Here is an 18,538-nt window from a genome sequence, read left to right as displayed (position 1 = left end):
GGGCTCCCCGCACTGCTGGAGCCCGGAACCTGCGAGCTTCGCGAGGCAGACGCGCGTGTTTCCCAACACACCCAGCCCCAGGGCCCCGGAGTCTTTTCTTCCTCGAACTAAAAAAGCGACACCACCAACAACGTGATGTTTGGGTACGAGGGGGAAATAAAACTCCTGGTACCCCGGCACCCGGAGTCCGCGGGGCGCGTGATGGGGAGCACAAGAGCGCGCGGCTCGGCGGCGCGACCCCACGGCACTCACACCTGCGCCCGCCCGTGCGGAAAAGTTTGCTCGCGGCCGCGCACGCCGCGAGCTCTGGGCCCATGGGTGCCTGGGAGTGAGCCCGCGCGCCGCCGCCGCGGTCGAGTCGCGCTCGCGAGGCCCGAGCGCAGACGGGAGCGCGCGCACGCCCGCTGGAGTCCGGCTGGAGTTGGTGCGGGGCAGGAACCTGGGCCACCGAGCCCCCGAGCCGCTCCCGCCGAGCCCCGCCTCCTTCCCCCGAAGTCTGAGGTCTGGGGAATCACTGAGCCAATAAGGCCGGCCGCCCGAGCCGGTGCGCGGAGGCCCCGCGCACGCAGAGAGCCGGCGCGCGTGCGGGAGGGAGAGAGCGCAGGGCGCGGGCGCGCGGGAGGGGCGGGCGCGGCGCGGGCGAGCGCGAGCCCATTCACTCCGGCCTCCGGCGGGCGGGCGCGCGCGCGGGCGGGCCGGGCTCTGCTCTTTCACCTGCCGGGGAGGCGCGGGCCGGGCCCGGAGGAGGCGGCGCCCCGGCCGCCCTGCCAATCACCTCGGCGCCTGGCAGCGCCCCCGGCCGCCTCCGCCCACCCTCTCCCTCCTGCCAAACTGTTACCCTGAGTGTTACCGTCAGGAGCAATGACATCAGGGCTTTAAAACAACTTGTTATTCGGGGAGTAATCAGTTGCAATTAGGCATTAATTAAGTATTATGAAAGTTGATTATTTAAGTGAATTCGGCTTTCGACTCTCCGACTATGGTGAGTACCCGAGTGGGGCGGGGGAGGGCTGGGGGCGCGCCGCGGGGCTCCGACCCCCGCGCGGGGCGGGGGGTTGCGGGCGGGGCGGGGGCGGTGGGAGCCCGGCCGGGCAGGCGGGCGGGGGCGCCCCTCGGCCCCGCCGACCGGCCAGCCGGCCAGGGCCCCCGACCCGGGCCGCGTCTATAAATAGTTTCTCTTTTAGTTTAATAAACTCGGGAGCAGAGCGAAGCTGCTCTGGATGTGCAATGCCGGAGCGTGAGAGCGACAGGGGAGGGAGGGAAAGTTTCTCTCTCCCTCCCGGAGCCCCCTTCGCATTTCTCCCCCGGTCCCGGGCACTTGTCTGCCCCTCGATGGGGGGCGCGGCGGGCGGAGAGGGCAGCGGGGGTGTGGAGCGGGGAGCACTGCGAGAGACTAAACAGATTTTTTTCCCTTTCCTCTTCTTTTATCGGCGACCTGCGAAGAGTTTGGGACCAAAGAGAGAAGAATGGATCTTGGGACAGGTACTGGCCAGTGGGAACCGGGGGAGACTCTTTCACTTTTCTTTCGGTTCTTTTACGGAAGTTATTATTTTTAGCCCAATGAGGTAGCGGCTGGGCGGGGGGCGGGGGCTGGCCCGAAGAGGGTCCGGGGCTGCGCCGCTTCTCGCCCTGGTTTCTGGATTGCTAGGCTTCGGGTGATATTATTGTTATTATTTGTTACTTGCTTAGTGACTGTGACTAATTTGATGCTTGTCATTATGAAAGAACGGAGGGGAGAGGGAGCTGGGGGCACCCAGAGAGAGGATTTAGGGGTTTTTCTTGGGGGTTTTTGTTCTCCATGTTTTTTGAATGGCTCCGTGTGTTTTCTATGTTTTTTTCCCCTCCTCTGCAAAGATCTCTGTGTGTCTGGCTGTGGGGTGTGTGTTTTTATTTTTTTAGTGGGGGGTGGTTTAGTTTTTGAAAGCGGCGTCCTGTTGGGAAAGGTGGTTAGTCTGGTTTCGGGGCGACTGTCTCAAGGTAAAGGAATTTAATTTATTTGGGACAAGGCTGTGTCGGATGATCAAGCTGCTTATTATGGCTAATGAGTATTTTTCACCTGAGAATCCGTGGGATGAGGCGGCTGTTATCAGTTCAAAGTGTTGGGCCCAGGACTCTCTGCCATCCCCCCCTGTTTAGTCCCCACCCTGGGAGGGGAGAGACCAGGTAAACTACTACATTTGGACCTCTGGGTGTTCGGGGGCCTAGTATGGCGCCTCGGCTAGGGTTCAGGCAGCATGGTGCTGGCCTGGGGCAGGGTTGATCCAGAGATTTGGGTGTTGCATTGGTTTTTAATCTGATTTTATTCAGTATTTCTCTTCTCTTTCCTTTTGGGGCTCCAGATGAAGTCTGGATGAGATTTACTGTAGCTCCTCTGTTGTCCATTAGCACTGTGCCGATACCAAACTTTGACCAGGATCCGCGGATCCTAGGCTGGCAAAAGCAGCTGGCTTCTTCCTAAATGATTTTAAAAAGAAGTCCGTAATAAGCAGGTTGCTAATTCATTGAGGCTGATCTCTGAACCCTTCTGTTCCGTTTATAGAAGGGTAAGTGGTATCGGGGGCTATTAGATCTGTTGTTTATAATGGGCCCAAGTTCATAGCGTTGTCCTGTGGGACCCATGAGCTGACGTTTGACCTTCTGAGGTCCAAGGGGATTGGGCAGAGAAGACCAGAAGACAGCACTGGGGGGGGGGGGGGAGCAGGGTGTGTCGTGGTGGCTGGCGTGGGGAAGGCGACGTGTGAGGAGGGAAGGGGTTGTTCACAAAGTTCTAAGACTATGTCCAGCCAGGTGTGATCTTGGTATACCTGATGTGGAGGTCCTGAGGACCTTTGTGCCCAGGAAGGGTGTGACACCCCCTGCTGGGCAAAGTGGAGAAGGTGTCCCAGGCCTCTGCTGCCACCCTGCCCCTCCCTGCGGTCCCCTCCCACGGGGAAGCAGCCCGCCCCCACCTCTAATCAGGTGTCTCATCGCCTCCCTCTCAGGCCCCACCCCCTTTCTTCGGAAATGGGTCCCCCACCCATCGCAGAAGCAGACCTTACAGATGGGCCAGGTAATGCACCACCCCGTACCTAGGGCAGGCCACGCCTCTGCCCATGGGCGGGCACACCGACTGGGCATTACTCAGCTGGAAGGTGGGGCCATCTTCCTATTCTGCCTTCTAACCTGGGTGCCAACTGCAGCTGGCGTCCATCCTCCTGCCCTGCACCAACCAGTCCCTCCCAGCATGACTCCAGAGCCACTAGGGAGTAGGCCTCCTGGGCTTGTGAATGGCAGAAGCTCTTGCAGTGTCTCTCTGGGACCACAGGGAGCCTCGCTTCCAGCACTCCAGGGACAGCCTTTGGAAACTTTTCCTAGAAGCTAGAAGGGCCCCTGAGGTCAGCTGGTCCCTTTCATGGCTGGAGCAGGGCACTCTCAGCGCTCCCCAGGCCTCGACTCTGGCCACTCGGTGAGGGGAGGTCCAGGGAGTCAGAGTCTGACTGTTTCTTGGAGGAGTCATCTGGTGATACCATCTCAGCCTTTTCTTTGAACTTGAAAGTTTCACGTAATCTCAGAACTTCAGAAGAAAAGCACTTTTTCCCCTCTTCACTAAAAAAGGGAAGCAGGTGGGAACGCTGACATCCCCACTGAGCTGTCTCTGGCCAGCTCCATGGTCGTCTTCCCTCCACCTCTGGGATGTACTCCTGGACACAGCCAGGGCCAGGGGCCTGCTTTGTGGCTAGGGCTCCTTGCTGGTGTCTTCTTTTGTGGGACTATGGGCAGCTGCCACCAGGGCCTCTCTAGCACAGTACAAGGCCACAGGCACAGGCCCCAAAAGGCTGTTGGGACCAGGGACCCAATAAGCATTGGATCGTGGGTTAACGTCACCTCCAGCCGGGATGGGTGTGGGTCTTGAAGCACTCCAGCTAGAAGTAACTCAGTAGTGGGAGAACCAAGGCTTCTCAGAAGAGGATGGCAAGATCTCAAGACCCTCAGGGGCCATGTGGATCCCTCTTCCCCCACCATAGTTCAGCCAAGGGCTGGATCAATCTGGACGTCTTTAGCAATAAAAAATGCCGATGTCGTCCTAATTCACCAGGCCCCGAGATGACAGCAAATTTACATTTTTTAATTAAACTAGCAGCCAGTTTTTATGAGAGGGGGTTGGGTTATGCAAATCAAATGGTTGTGTACGGAAGATTAGGAGAGTTTGGGAATAAATTCCACAAATGCTAATAAAAAAAAAAAAAAAAGGAAAGAAAGAGAGGGAGGGAGGGAAGAGAGAGGAAGAGAGGAGGACATAGTTCCATTAGGCCCTTTTAGAGTGATTTCCCTGGGGGAGTATGTCGGGAGGGGGAGAAGAGGCAGGAGGCAGCCTTCTGACACAGGTAAATCTGTCCTGCAGTTGGGAAGCTCCCCGGGATTAGGCCCCACTAGGTTGATTCGTTGGTCCTGGGCAAAACCGGAGCCCAGGTGAAAGTGGCTGTGAACAGCAGTAAAGCTTTGGAAAAGAACTTGCCCTTGATTTTCTGGGATCTGGTTATAATTGCTCCCCTCTCCCTCAGGGGAACTTGAGAAGAAGGGGAGGGGCTGTTCAGAGTTAGAGCCGTCCATCAGGATTCGAGGTAGGCTCTGTCAGGTACAGGGCCGGCGCAGACCGCAGGGGGAGCTGGGGGAGGGGCTTCACTACCACTGGCACCATCTGCCTGCAGAACCCTGTCGTAGGGGTGGGTCAGTGGGAGGACTCCGTGCTGCTGCTCGCTGGGGCGGGGCCGCTGCTTTTCCCCCAATTAAGCTCTGCTGGGACTCCAGGCTGAGTCCCCCTTAGGTGGTATACAGATCCCCACTGCATCCCGGCCCTGGCCTCAGCTACGGAGGAGGCTGGGAAGGATGGGGTCAAGGGAGCTGAGCCAGGTTGGCTCAGCAGCTCAGTTCTTGGAGTGGAATTTCCTAGTAGCCGCGTGCTTCGAGGGCACATGTCTCAAGGTAGAAGAAAGGCTGCAGGCTTCTTCCAGGTGGTGTCTGATCGCAGGGGGCACAGAAGTGGGTTGTCCCAGGCCAGCCCCTGTGTGCTGCTCAGGCCTCTGCTGCCCGGAGTGTCAGCCGGCCTCCAGACTCTTTAGGACTTCCGTGGACTCCCATTCAAGGCCAGCACCTTGCCGGGAGTGGATGCAAACTTCTAGGAACCTTGCTGGCTGTGGTCACTCCTGAGACCCGCCGTGTGTTGGGGATTGGGAAGGTTCTTGTGCTGTTTCTGGAGGAAGAGCGTCCATGCCGGGTTTGGGGCAGGGCAGGCTGCCCTTGATTTTCCCTCCTCAAGCCTTCTGTTGGCCAGGTACACCCACTCGACCAGTCCCTGCTGTGAGGCTGGGCACCGGTTTTGCCAGTCTGCTGCCGGGGGGGGGGGGGGTGTTGCTTTAGTGCCATCTTGGCCAGAAGGCGCGGTTGGAGCCAAAGCCAGAATGGGCTCTCTTGGAAAGAGCGAGTTTTCCTGGTACCATTCAAACAGGCTGGCTGTGATGTTTGGAGGGACTTGAGCATCAGTGACGTTTAAGGTCTCTGCTCCGCACCCCCCCCGGCTCTCAACCTGAAATCACCAGGATCCAATGGGACAATCTTGTGGGCGGGGTTGAGCGGATGAGGTGAGCAGTATCTCGTTGGGACCTTTTCTCTGGAAGAAACCATTTGAGGTAGGCAGCTCTGGACTGCACAGTGGCCCCTTGGACCAGCCCTGGCGCAAGTCATTAGCCATTAGAGAAAAGCACAAGATGGAAGACCCGGCGGAGCCATTTCCCTCCAACGGGAGGCAGAGGCAGCGAGGGCAGGTCCCAAAGGATCCCTGCAGGGCCCTGCCCCGGGCCCTTCCTCCCTGTAGGGACCAGCCAGGGCACCCCATTACCTCTCCTCTCCAAGAAGGGCACTGGGGCCAGTGTTAGTCAGACCTCTCTGCAGGCCTCACTGTCCCTCCCAGGTGCCCCCATCCCCCATGGCCAGGGAGCCTGGCTGAGTTGCAGCTTGGGTTTTTATGATGGAAAAATAAAATAAATGGAGGCACCTTTGGAAGGCTGAGTCACGGCAGCAACATCTCCTCATTAAAGCTGCTGCCCTGGCTTAAGTCCCCTGGCAGGGGATTGGGTGGAGCCCGGGAAGGCTCCGGGGCCCTGACGCCTCCTCTTCCTAGACCCTGCCAGCTTAGTGATGCTCTTGCCCCTTTAAACAGCCTCCCGTGGCTGCCTACCCGTCCTAGAGGGGCCAGGCTACTTCTCCCACCCCACCCATAGGCTCCCTCTTTAGCACTACCCTCCCTGCCGCTAGGTTTAAACCTTGACCGCTCCTCTTCCCCCTCCTCCTCCTCCTCCTCCTCTCCCTCCTGCTCCCCCCCCCCCCCCCACTTCTCCTCCTCATCTTCAGGGGAAGGAAGTTGCTCTGTAGTAATTACAGCCTGTGGGTCCCCAAGGCAAGCAGCAGCTGTTCCGGGATAGCTGGGCCAGGGTATAGCAGGAGGAGGAAGGAGCTAGCGGGGAGGAGGAGGTGGAGGAGGAGGAAGAGGAGGGCTGGTGGCCCCGGTGTGCAGAGGAGGAGACTGCTTCCCTCGGGTGGATTGTGAAAAGTAGCCACTGGTGGTCCAGCATCCGCCCCCCTTGCGGCCTGAGTCCCGCACAGCACCCTCCCACCCCAGATTCCCCCGGACGTTTCGTGCCCTCCAGGGGAAGAGACCCCATTCAGGTAGTGAGGTCTGCAATTCAGTAAGCATTCGGGAACAGCCGCTGTAGGAGCTGCAGAAAGGAAGGGCACCTGGTGGAGGGAGACAGGTGTGTGCCTCCGTCACCGGACAGAGGAGCCCTGGGGTGTGGCCTTTGCACAGAAGAGAGGAGGGACAGCACTGGGACAGATGGAGATGGGCAGACGATGTCCCCGGAATCCCTGCCACACTTCCACCGGGCCTCTTCTCTCCCGCGTCCTGCGCTCCTCACCCGCCCTGAGAGCAGAATGCTTGCTGCCCGCTGTGCAGCCCCACTTTTCTGTTCTTATTGCCCAGGCTGCCCGGCTCCCGAAAGCCGGGCGCTCCGGCCTCCCTCCCTCACGCCCTCACGCCCTCCCCGTCACAGCCTCACGCCCCGTTGGCACAGGAAGGAGATAAGAGGCTGGCTGGGGACCTGCTCCTCTGAGGATCTGGTCGTGCCTGTGATGTTGGTGTGTCAGGGCGGCAACCAGGCTTCTACGCCCTGGGCCCGGGGGGCCGCGGCCGGGCCCCCTGCTTTCTCTCCTCTGTAATGGCGACCACGAGTGTTAGCTGCACATCGGTGTCTTCCAGCGCGTGGTGCAGGGCTGGTCTTGTGCCTTCCCACAGTTAGCGCTGCCGAGGGTGATTGATGGCTGTGCCTCTTCGCCAAGTGCCTTCCTGGCCTCCTCGTGGGGGCAGAAGGACGCAGGCAGGGAACGTGGGCCGAGTCCCTCGGGCCCTGGGCTTTCACTCCTCGCGAGCCCTGCACAGCCCGATTTCCAGGGAGGAGCGGGGCTGGGGTTAGGGATGGCATGAAGCGGGCAAGGGGGCGTAAAGGTAAAGAGAGATGTTGAGTGGTTGGATGGGGACCCCTAATTAGCTACTAACCCCAACCGTGGCTTGGGGCTGGGAGGGGCTGGCGTGCGAGGTCAGACTTGGCATAGGTGGTCTGTCGCCTGCGGGAGGCAGGAGGGCAGGACGCAGTGGGCGGTCTGGACTCTCTGCCTCTTCCCCTGTCCATCTGCGTCTCCCCCGCAGGCAGACTGCGCTGCAGCTCGTCCATCCCCTCTAGGTCCTGCTTCCAGTCCCAGGACCCCTCTTGTTAGGTAGGCCCAGCACCGTCCCGCATGGCTGGGGCAGAGGCCCCTGGCTTCTCCTGCGCTGGCCGCGGGGACTGTTCGTGAAGCCTCCCACGGGCTGCCTCCTGGGGCTCTCGTGGCCCCATGGTCTCTGTGACGCCATAGGCTCTTGGCTGCCAAGACCCCTTCCTAGTGTCAGGAGGGCCCTCTCTTGGCAGAGAGCACCGCCTGGCTTTGGGGGGTGAGGGGCAGAGGAGGGGAACAGACAAGTTCTGTGGCTCCAAAGACTGAGGATTTCCAGAGGAATCTTTCCTGAATTGAGCTTTGGCCTGAGCTGGCCTTTTCTTACGGGGCTTGCTCCGTGAACCGAGGGCAGCGGGGGAAGGTGCTGTGTGAGAACAGGAGGTGCATTAGGCCCCAGGACTCCGGCACACAGTGCGAGAGCAAGGGGGCATCCAGGAAGCCGGAGGGGAGGGAGTTCCGAAACTCTGTGCACTTCTCCTTGACTATGATCTTCAACTCCCTCTAGTTCAAGGCCTCCCTCCCCGCCATTCCACCAGCCCAGGAGCCCAAGGCCATAGGGAGTCTTGGAGAACGATTGGCCAGGTGCCGCAGTGCCCAGCAGGGGGCGTCCCACTGTACCTGCCCCAATTCTAGGGAGAGGGCCACTGGTCCTGGGTCTGGTCCAAGCCTTCTGGCCATCAGTGGGGGGAAGGAAAGCCTACCGTCCCCACCCCCAGAGGTTCCTTGGCTGAGTTTGTTTTGCCAGGGTGACCTGTTTAATCATCTCATTTTCTGGTGGCCGTTTATTCCTCGTTTCCACGGTTACGGCCCCATTAAGGGGAGAAGCAATAAGGCAGCGAGTCAAACAGGTAATAAAAACATTAAAGCCCATGTGCACAGAGGGAGGGCAGGCAGTGGGAAGGGGCTCAGTGAGGTGAGGCGGCCAGGCCTCGCCCTCCAGAGGCCCCCAAGAGTGCTCCTGGCTGGATGTCCTGGGGGACCCCTCCCCAGGCCCCTGCTTCTGGGCTGTGCCCTGTTGGGGCTGGGAGTTAGTACTAGCTCCCAACCGTCCCCAGCCCCTGGGCCCCTGGCAACGGGCTCTAGGCTGGGAAGTAAAACAGGAAGGAGAAAAGTGAGAGTAAGAGTGACAAAAGCCTCCCCCGGGGAAGCTCGCCTGCTGCCAGGGTGACCTGTGTGCAGGCCCCACCTCACTCTCACTGGGAGGGGGAGGGGGTGATTTCTGACATTGTTTTGAGCTCTAGAACTTTTTTCTGCCAACTTTATCAGAAAGCATATTTGTGGTGAGTGTTGCTAACAGGACCAGTCTGGTGAGTAAATATTCCTGGTGCGGACAGCCTCGCGACCTTGAGGGGGAAGAGCGTGACAGAGGAGGCCATGAGGCCAAGTGGCCCCCGTGCTGGGGGGTGCCTTCCTAGGACGGGGTGAGGGAGCCGAGGCGTTGCGTTTGTCCCCAGCAGGCTCTCCCCAGCAGTGTGGTCCGTCGCAAGCTTGAGTGCCTGCCACTTCTCTGGGGCTGGGTTGCGTGACTTGCTCACCAGTGGGCTGGGCCAGAGACGTCGCTGGCAGGTTTTCCCCTGGGCTCCATAGAGACGCTGCCCTCCTTTGCTCTCGGAAATGGAAGCTAAAGGGAACACCAGCCTCTTGCCAGTCCCTCTGAGCCCATGGGCACGGGCCTCCCTCCCAGTGCCCCCTCTCTGGGGGCCTCCTGAGTGTCCGGTGCCTCTACTTGGCCCTCGAAGTTGACAAGTGAGCGGACGGGATCAGTGGGGCTGGCCAGAGGGGAGAGGAGGGGGCAGAGTCATCCACGAGCCAGGACAACAAAGTGTGAGGGGCAGGTCGGAGGGGCAGGGCCTCGGGACCCTGAGCCCACTGTCCCTCAGGGGCTCAGAGAGAAGAGCAGAGGTCCACGCGCCCTGGTCCTTCGCAAACTCACGGAAGTCTGTTTCCAAGTATTCATTTCCAAGTGGATTTCTGACTAGAGAGGGAAAACGTGAGGAAGGTTTGGGAAACAGGGGAACCCCTTTGGCTGGGAAGCGTGTCTTGGGAATGGGCCTAGATGAGTTAATATTCTGATCAAACAATTAAAAATAGAAAATGCTCCCGCGGCACCAGCTGCTGAGGCTTTTCAACAACTGCCACCAGTAAGTTCATGGGCAGGCGGTGCTAGAACGGAGGTTTTCCACAAACAGCAAATATCGGAGATTACAGCACCCCCCCCCCCACTTCCCTCCCAGGGCCCAGGACAGGTGTTTAGGGGCCCCCGGTTCTGCTTGCTCTCCCCTCGGGGACCTGGAGCCAGGAGTCTCTGCAGCTTCAGGACCTCCCTGCTCCCCTCCAGGGCCTGGCCGCTGTGGTGAGGTCACTGCCAGATGCCTGGGTAATTGCTTTAAGAATCTAACTTAAACTAAGACGAAAACTTAAATTCCTGGAACAGTAAATTAATGAAAGGATTATGCCAGGGGCCTGGCCGGGAGGCTGCACTCATCTGAGACATCCAAGTGACTCAGGCAAAACAGTTCTAGACCAGGGGACTCCCCCAAATCTCGGGCCAGTCCTTGTTCCTGGCCCCTTTTGGGCTCCACCGTGGCCTGCTGAGTTGACAGGACGTGTTCCATGTGTGCTCAGGGTCCCTCTCAATGACGGGGACCAGCTTTTCAGAACCACCAGGTGAGGAGGCCCAAGTGGCATGAGAAGGCCCTATGGCATCAGTTCACCCAGGGGAGATTGGGTCACCTCTCTTGAAGGCCAAGAAGGAGGGGCTTCAGGAGCAGATTCCAACTGTCACGCCATGTAGTCAGCAACGTGGTGACCGGCCACCCTGGTTTGCCCAGGACCAGAAAGACCCATATCCTGTAACCCCCACCTCCCCACCCAGTCTTTGAGACAGAAGGATGGGCTGATTGACACGCCCTCCCTCAGGGTCCTCATGAACCACAATAGTCTCTGTTCAGGAAGGGTTCTTTACAATTGGCCGCACCTAAAACCGTCCAGTGCCAACCAAGGCTCATGCTGTGGGCTGTCACATCCCACGAGGTGCATGTGAACTCAAGTGGGCATGCCCACGCGCCTCCCCAGGCACGACGGGGTCTTGTGTGTGCGACCCCACCTCCTCCCCACCCCCTAACATTGAACGCCCTCCCCCCACGTAGAGGACATGGTAGCCCATGCAGACCGGGGGCAACAGAACCCCACGAGTTTACCTAGAGCCTTCCTTCTGAGAGATTCAGAGCGGGCCATGTCTCAGTTTCCTAACTGTCCTCATCGGTCCCTTGGAGATAGACACGGGGAGTGGTCCTGTCTCACAGGTTTGTTCCCAAACGCAGGGAGACAGGTGCGGAGCAGGCTTCCTTCCCACAGGGCCCCACACGTGGACACACTCCTGGGCCTTCCCCGCAAGATAAAGTGTGCAGTGTTGATGCGTTTGGGAGGAAGCCTCCTCTGAAGGCCTTCATTGTTGCCTCTGACCTGAGAAGGGGGCACTCCTGTCTTTTGCAGAAACGAGCAAAGGGGAGTTGGAAGCCCACTGACTTCCCCCTGGCGAAATGGAAATGAAGGGACTGGCTGCAGAGGTCTTGAGGAAGAAAGCCTCAGGGAACGGGTGTCGGAGGGGATGGGTCTGCAGAGGCGTGTTCCCCGATATGTGTCTGTGTACGCGTGGAATTTGCTGGAAGGGGAGATCGGGACATCAGCCCCGGTTTTCTAGGAGACCCTTGCAAGTCAGCTCGCCACTGGCCTTTGCTGCTGCTGCTGGAAGGAACGGGGCTGCCTTGGGAACTGTACAGTGTCGGCTTGCTGCCGGGCAGACAGCTGCCCCTGTGCGGGGGCCGGGCCTGGGGGCTGCACTGAGTTTGCGCAGGTGTGGTCCGAGTGAGGACCCGGCTCTTCCCGGCGGTGGCCACACTGCGCTTTCAGAGCTGGGGGCGGCCAGGTGTTCTTGGGAAGGCTGGAGCTGCTTCCGTGGCCTATTCCACGGTGCCGCCCCCCACCTACCCCCACCCCAGAGGAAGGAGTTATGGGGCAGTAGGACCGAGAATTCCTAGTCTAAACAACCCAGCAAAGCATGCTCGGAGAGAGAGCCAAGCCAGAGCCACAGATGGTGTGATCTGGGATTGTAACTGGAGGGATGGTGGCTTTGAATGTTACACGTTATGTGGCAGTTGCTGTTCAAGCAGACAGATTGGTGAATTCCAGGCTGCGGGGATCCGAGTGGGGCCCTCCTTTATTTATCTTCTTACCCGCAGGGTGGGGGACCGGAGGTGGACCAGACAGAAAGGACAGACAGCCCTACAAAGACAGACAGAGAGAGAAGGGGACAGGCAGTCAGCGGGGGAGCACGGGGCTTCTCCAAGCACACCGCCCCCGGCGAGGTCACAGCCTCTTGCTAGGATGGCATGGGTCTCTTTCCCTGATAGGAGGAGGGTCGCGTTGGGGGCTCCTGGGAGGCCTTCAGACGGGTGGCAAACGGAGCCAAGGCAGTGCCAAGAGCCCAGGGAAGGAGATGGGGATGTTTTCTGTTTCCGGGTCCCTTGGGGGCCCAGGGGCAGATTGAGACAGGCTCCTCGCAGGGAAGGTGTTAACAAACAGCAGGTGATTAAACATGACAAGCGGTGACATTTCTGTGCAGGGTTCTCAGTCCCGGCAATGCCAAGAATGAAGCTATAAACCCTGACATTTTGTGTTACGCACTGAGAGGTTTTTAATAGACCTCTCCCCGTCTTCCCCCGTGAACTTCTCTCCCTTCTTCACCTCCCCGCCCCCATCGCATCCGCTGCTTGCCCATGTGGCCGGGCCTCCGGGGGCCTTTCTGGGCCCCGGGATGCCCGGTGCCTCTGCAGCTCTCTGGCCTCTCTGTCCCCTCGTCCTCAGAGCCTCTTTCCCGCAGGGCCCCATGCAAGTCTCCTCTCTCCTTGTTCTTTGATCTTTCCTGTTGCCCCTCCTCTGTGTCCCAGCATCCCGCCCCCACCCCATCCTTCACTCCCTCACCCTTTTTTTGGGTCCTGATCTCACAGCCTCACCCTTTGCTGCGGCTGTCCCAGTTGTCTGCAGTGGCAGGTGGCTGTCCCTGTGCCTTCTTTGTGTTCCTAACATTTTCAGACAGATTGGAGAGCGGGTGCAGGGAGACTGTAGGGCTTGGGATGGTATTTCCCCATCTTTTTTCCACTTTCCTTCTCTCCTGTTGGGACGGGGATGGGAGGTGGGGAGCGAGTCGCACTGCACCCCCAACAGTTGCTGGATTTATTCAGAGAGGGCCTGGCCGCTAACAGTTGTTCCCCTCCCGGAGAGGCCGGACAACTGGGGCCTCTTGTTCTCCTGGCAGAGGCCCGCGAAGGGCATTTGGAGGTGAACGTGAAGCTCAGAGAGGGTCAGAGACCCAGGAGAAGGGGCTTCAGCCAGGGAGGGCCCCTGCCCCCACACCCCTGCAGACAGGAAATGTCCCCGGAGCTCCGCAGAGAAGTCAGGCCACACGCCCCTGGTCCCAGCGCTTCCCCTAATGAAGTTGAGAAGCACTTAGTTTTCTGTGCTTCTTCAGTAAATATTTATCGGGTCAGGCGCTGTGCTGAAACAGTGGTCCTGTCCCTGAGATCCTGCAGTCCCCCGAGACAGAGGGTGCTTAAACAAGTGGGTGCAGAAGTGCTACCTCCCGGAGCTGGTGCCACCAGTGGGGGGGTGGGGGGCGGGGAGGGGCGCTGCTGCTGCAGAGCGTGATCTTCTTAGAGTGCTTCCCAAAGGAAGCGGAATTTCCGCTGGGACCTCTGCAGGGCATACAGGAGGGAGGGGCGGCCCCCCTTGCGTGGAAGAGGCCGGTGCTCCCTGTCCCACGGGGTGCTGGCTGGTGGGCCAGAGATGGACGGTGAGTTGTGCCGCCTCACTGTGGCTGTGCCCCTTTGAGCTCTGGGTGACCGGCCCAGAACGTGCTCTTCCAGCCGCCCTCCTACCAGCTTAACCCATCTGTGCCTGGCCTGGTGGGCCGAGGCCGCAGGACTGTGGCCCAGCCCTGCCTCAGGGGGACAGAGAGTGACCAGGAAGTCAGTGCCACCAAGGACTGGGGCTGCTCCTGTCTTTTCTGTCACCTAGTCCCCTCTGCTGATGACTTATTGAAGAGCAGATGTAGGCCTCCCAGAGGAGCAGGAGCCCAGGAGAGCCTGGCTGGGGGCTGGCAGCGTGACCGTGTGTCTGCTTGCCCCCCTCCCTGCCTTGTGCCCCAGCCCAGGCCTGGGCTCCAGGAGGCCTTTCTGCGCCTCGCTGCGGGGCCCTCAGTGGCGGGTAGGACATCTGCTGCTGCTGCTGCTGTGTCTTCCCCATTGAACCCTGTGCTCCCTGACCCCTGAAACCATTCTCCTTGGGTCTCTAGGGCCAACAGGGCAGTGTTAGTAGGGGCTTGGGGCGTATTTGAGAAACTCAGCTGGCCCAGGAAGAGGAGGACTTGCGTTACCCTTCAGAGCAAGACCAGCGAGGGGCCCGCACACCAGCCTGTGGGGCCCTGGTGTCCCGGAAGGCAGGCTCCAGGTGTAGGCACAGCCTCCTCGCCCGACCCGGAGCTGGCCTCGCATCCCAGCGTCGTTCAGCCAGAGCGATGGGCAGCTGGAAGGCCCAGCAGTCATACCGAGGACACCCTACCTCCATAACCAGTTCTCTGAGGAGGGCTGGGTCGGCTTCCTGTCCCCTTAAAGGATCTGGGGCCAGTTTCAGTCTGAACTTCCCTTCCCCACCCCGTCTTGGTCCTGCCTTTTTGCCAGACTTGGCCTGGGTCCCATCATGCTGCCCCTTGTCATCCACTTCCCAGAGTCCAGTGACGACCCCATGAAGGGCCCAGGGGCTCAGCCCTCCTAGGCACTTGGCAGCTGGGAGGGAGGGGGCGTGCCAAAGGGGAGGGGAGGGGAGTCCCAGAGACAGGACTTGGCCCTCTGCTCCTGCAGATCCGGAGCCAGGTTTTACTCTAATCCCTACATCCTGTTACAGATCCTTTATCAGCGGGTGCCCAGGTTGGGCTGGACCCTGTGGTGACACTCAGGGCTGCGGCATGGAAAACCTGAAGCGGAGCTTCTGGAGTTGGGGTTGGGGGCTGCGAGGACCGGGCAGGTGGAGGGGGAGAAGGGAGCCAGGGCGAGCACAGGATGTGGACAGAGCGCAGGCCCACCACCCACCCGACCAGGCCCGGGGTGGAGGAGCAGCTGTTGCAGGCTGGCAACCAGGGATCAGGGCGATGGTGAGGAGGGGCCCCCCGAGTCGGTGCGGAGAGCTACACTGCCTGTTAGCCCCATCGAAACAGTGGGCCTTGGCATCTCTCTGATAGCAAGCAAGGACTCCAGTGGGGAAACAGCAGAGAGGGGACCCTGAGTGGCATCGTTCTAGGGGTCTATACTGACCACGGCCAAAGTCCAAGTCCAGAAGGGCGCCTGCCCTGCTGGGAGCTCTGCTTTCTGAGCGGGGATGAGGCAGGGGGCCCAGGAGAGCCATGTGCTCCAGGCTTGGGCAGCCAGGTGCTAGGCTCTGTCAGAGCCCCTTCGGAGGGAAGCAGCACCCCAGAAACGGCCATGCCTTTTGCCAGGAGCGGCCAACCCTGCTAGTCCAGCCCAGCCCAGCTCCTCGGTCCCCATGTGAACCATGGGGGTGGTTGGGGGCAGAGTGTGCCCCTCCGGGACCTCGACTCCCTCAGCCCAGGGAGCGGCGGTGCAGGAGGATGAGGGAAATGCAGGCCAGGCACAGCCATGGCACGGCGGCCAGGAGTGGGCTGGCTGGCAGCGGACGGGCAGACGGGCGTCTGTCCTGCCAGGGGCCCGGGCCGGCTATGCAGGCAGCCTCTTTTCTATATGGAAATGAAGAATTTAGGCTAATGGAGCTCAACCATCTCTAATTTTGCGATGGCAGGAGGATTTTGATTGAAAGTAATTAAGCAAGCTAGCTGTAAAATTAATTAAAGCAAAAGGGGGGGATTTTTTATTGGATTGGATAGCGATATAGCGTCTGTCAGGCGGGGGACGGATGGGGGTGACCTGAATCCTCTGCCCTCCCCCCTCCCACTCGGGACGTTTATGTCACTTTAATCTCCTTACAGCGGCTGCTGTGCATTTGTTTGAAATAATCAAGGAAATATGGTCAGAAATTGTCAGCTTTCAGATCTAATTTACCTGACGGCCCCTGCGCGAGCCGGCGCGGCCGAGGGAGTGCACGCGCGTGAGCCGGTGGGGGAGCCTACGTGGTCACAGAGGGCCCCTGGTCCCAGGCCCCCTCTGAGGACCAGGGAAGGTGCTTCCCGGGCTGGTGGGCGCCTCCCTGAAACGGGTCCCCCCCGTCCTACCCACCTGCCGCCTCCCCCGCATGCTGTAACCAGCTTTGGGTTTAGGGACGATAGGATCAGGGAAGTGACGGTAATTCCTTTCTCCAGATGGCTGACAACTGCTAAACCCCTCTGCCAGGGCCACAGTTTTAAAAATACTCCTAAATGAGTCCCCTCATGTCCTCGGCGTCGTCATTGGCCTCAGCAGGGGGATTGTGGAGACGTCCGCAGAGTGGGTGTGTTGGCCACGTCATCATAGCCCCCTCTGCCACCTGCTGCCAGCTCCACCTTCTCCCCTGGGGCTGCTTTGGGGTCCTCTCTCTCTCAGGCCCTTCCTCTGACCCCAGAATGGTGCTCGCCCTGTTTCCCCTTCATAGCACGCCTCACAGATCCCTGCGGGAGGAAAGCCCCTCCGTTCGGCCCTGGAGCTCCTCCATGGGCCCAGGCTCTCTCTTCCTCCCACGGTCACCTGCCCGCTTGTCCCACCCGTTTCTAGAAGGCAGAGCAGGCTGCAGAGAGCCAGGCTGCCTGTGCTTCCCTGGGAGGGCTGAGGAGCCCGAAGTCCAGGCCCTGCACCCCGGAGGTGCTGGTTCAGAGCCCGCTGGGGGTCTTGCCCAGGTAGGCCAGAGGAAGGCTTGGAGCCTGTCCCGCATAGAATCCTCGTGGTGTTCGGGCCGGGGGGTCCTGGAGCAGCCCCCAGAGGCTGTAGAAAGCTACCCTTTAGAACACAAATGTGTGGCAGCTTGACCTGCTGGTCAGGAGAGGGCCCAGGCGAGGAAATGGGCCTCCGGGTCTGTCTGGCCCTGACGAGTGAGTGAGTGGCCTGGGGCTTCGACAAGTCTCTCAGCCTCTCTGTCCTCAGACCCCTTCCAGTTCTGAAGTTCCGTGCAAATCTAGGACAGCCTTTGCCATGACAGCTGCCACCCTGCGGAGCTCTTTGCCGCGCCCCTGGGGGTTCTCGAAACAGAGCAGATCAGGATGGGCCGCCTGTTGCCAGAGTTCCCAGCGTAGCGCGTACCTGATAGAAGGCCTCTGTCCCTACCAGCCCTCCACGGAGCTGCCGGGCCCCTGCCAGCCCTTCTCCTGACCCTGGGTGTGCCTTCCACGCCCCCCTCTGCCAGCTCTGGCGCTGGGGGACCCGGTCAGCGTCTGCCAGCAGTGAGGGGGTTTGCGTGCTGGTCGTTCCTTCCAGCCTGGCTCCCAAGCAAAGCAGCCAGGGCTTGGGTAGCATTGCCTGCCCCCTTGTTGATCTCTCTTCCTCGACCCTCCAGTCTTTCCTCAGGAGTCACTCATCTTGGGGCGAGGTGGAGCCCCAAAGAGCTCTGCTCAGGAGAGAAGGGGAGGGAAGTGCTGGGTCCGATTCACACCTTCAGGGCACAGCTCTTCATGCCCAGGTCCCAGGTGGACTGAGGGCCTGGGCGTCCTGCCCTCCTCCCGCTGGCTGTGTATGCAGGGGCCTTGGCGAGAGACAGTGGCATGGCCAGGCACCGTGGGGGCCCAGCCAGGGCTAGAGTCCCTGCCTTTTGTGCCCGCCAGTGCCCGCCAGGGCCCAGGAACCAGATCTCAGGAGACACAGTTTGGAAAGCGTCTCTGGCCTCAGCCCAGCATCTCACCTCCACGTGTGGCTTGTAGCTGCTCACGTCAGCCCCTGGGGCTGTGATGTGGGGGAACCCACACGTGAGTGGAGCCAGGGACCCCGCGGGGCTGCCTGCCCTGGGCAGGACCTCATTTCTGGGCTTGATGCTTATCCAAGCTGTCGAAGGCAGGTGCCAAGGTGGACAGAGGCTCCGGCAAGCCCGACAGGCCGGCGCACTAAGGCGCAGGGGGCGATGGAGAGGGCCAGGGGGAGCGTGGAGGGTGTTCTCGTGGTCCTCCTGGTGTCTCCAGGTCGACCCTTGCTCTGCTTAGTGGGAAAGCCTGAGTTAGGGACACTGTACTAAGAAAGCACTTTGGAAATTAGTGCTCTGTGGCGAGTAGAGAGAGCACTTTGACTCAATAAAGGCTCTCCTTAGAGAAGGGCAGTCGTGGGCAGCAAAACTGGGCATGGGCTTTGGGGACTGTAAGGTCAAAGGACAGCCATGGGACACCACCCCTTCCCCTAACATAGCCTGTGACAGACAGGGCCCAGGGGAGAGAGAAGAAGGGAGAGGACAACATGGGGGGCTGGTAAGTCCAGGGCCAGCCCAGCAGTACCTTGGGGCCTATTATCTGACTGGCAGCAGGTAACACACATGTATTGTGGCCACCAAGGGTTCCTGCTGTCCCTTCTTCCCCAGCCTCCAAGACGGGGCTGGGCCCCTCCAGGTGGAGCCCCTCCTCTCTCTGTGACTCCTCCCTGGCTCTCTGCCATCCCCCTGCCCCACCCCATCCCGGCCACCCAGCCGGGTGTCTGAGCCTCTAGGTAGGATTTGGACGGGGAGAACAGGAGAGACTGAAGGATGACTGGCTGGGCCCGCC

The 18,538-nt window shown here is 60.2% G+C and overlaps 1 protein-coding gene across 6 annotated transcripts in view; it reads left to right on the top strand.

The window, feature by feature from the left end:
- The window catches only part of CASZ1 (castor zinc finger 1), a 144,737-nt gene that overhangs the window by 89,323 nt on the left and 36,876 nt on the right, over positions 1-18,538 (top strand). For 4 of the 6 annotated variants that reach the window (XM_090268583.1, XM_090268581.1, XM_090268582.1 and 1 more), the window contains one exon: positions 1,444-1,482. In XM_090268583.1, the coding sequence (XP_090124709.1) occupies positions 1,467-1,482 (16 nt within the window). In that variant the 5' untranslated portion in view covers positions 1,444-1,466. Of the gene's footprint in view, positions 1-847; positions 983-1,443; positions 1,483-18,538 lie in introns of those variants that run through there. The other 2 variants (XM_090268580.1, XM_090268585.1) reach the window with 2 other exon arrangements.

The sequence above is a fragment of the Furipterus horrens genome, unplaced genomic scaffold (genome assembly GCF_987537825.1).
Source record: "Furipterus horrens unplaced genomic scaffold, mFurHor1.1.pri manual_scaffold_3, whole genome shotgun sequence".
Lineage (NCBI taxonomy): Eukaryota > Metazoa > Chordata > Mammalia > Chiroptera > Furipteridae > Furipterus > Furipterus horrens.
Note: the sequence above shows the minus strand (reverse complement) of the source record. Positions and strands in the feature narration are given on the sequence as shown.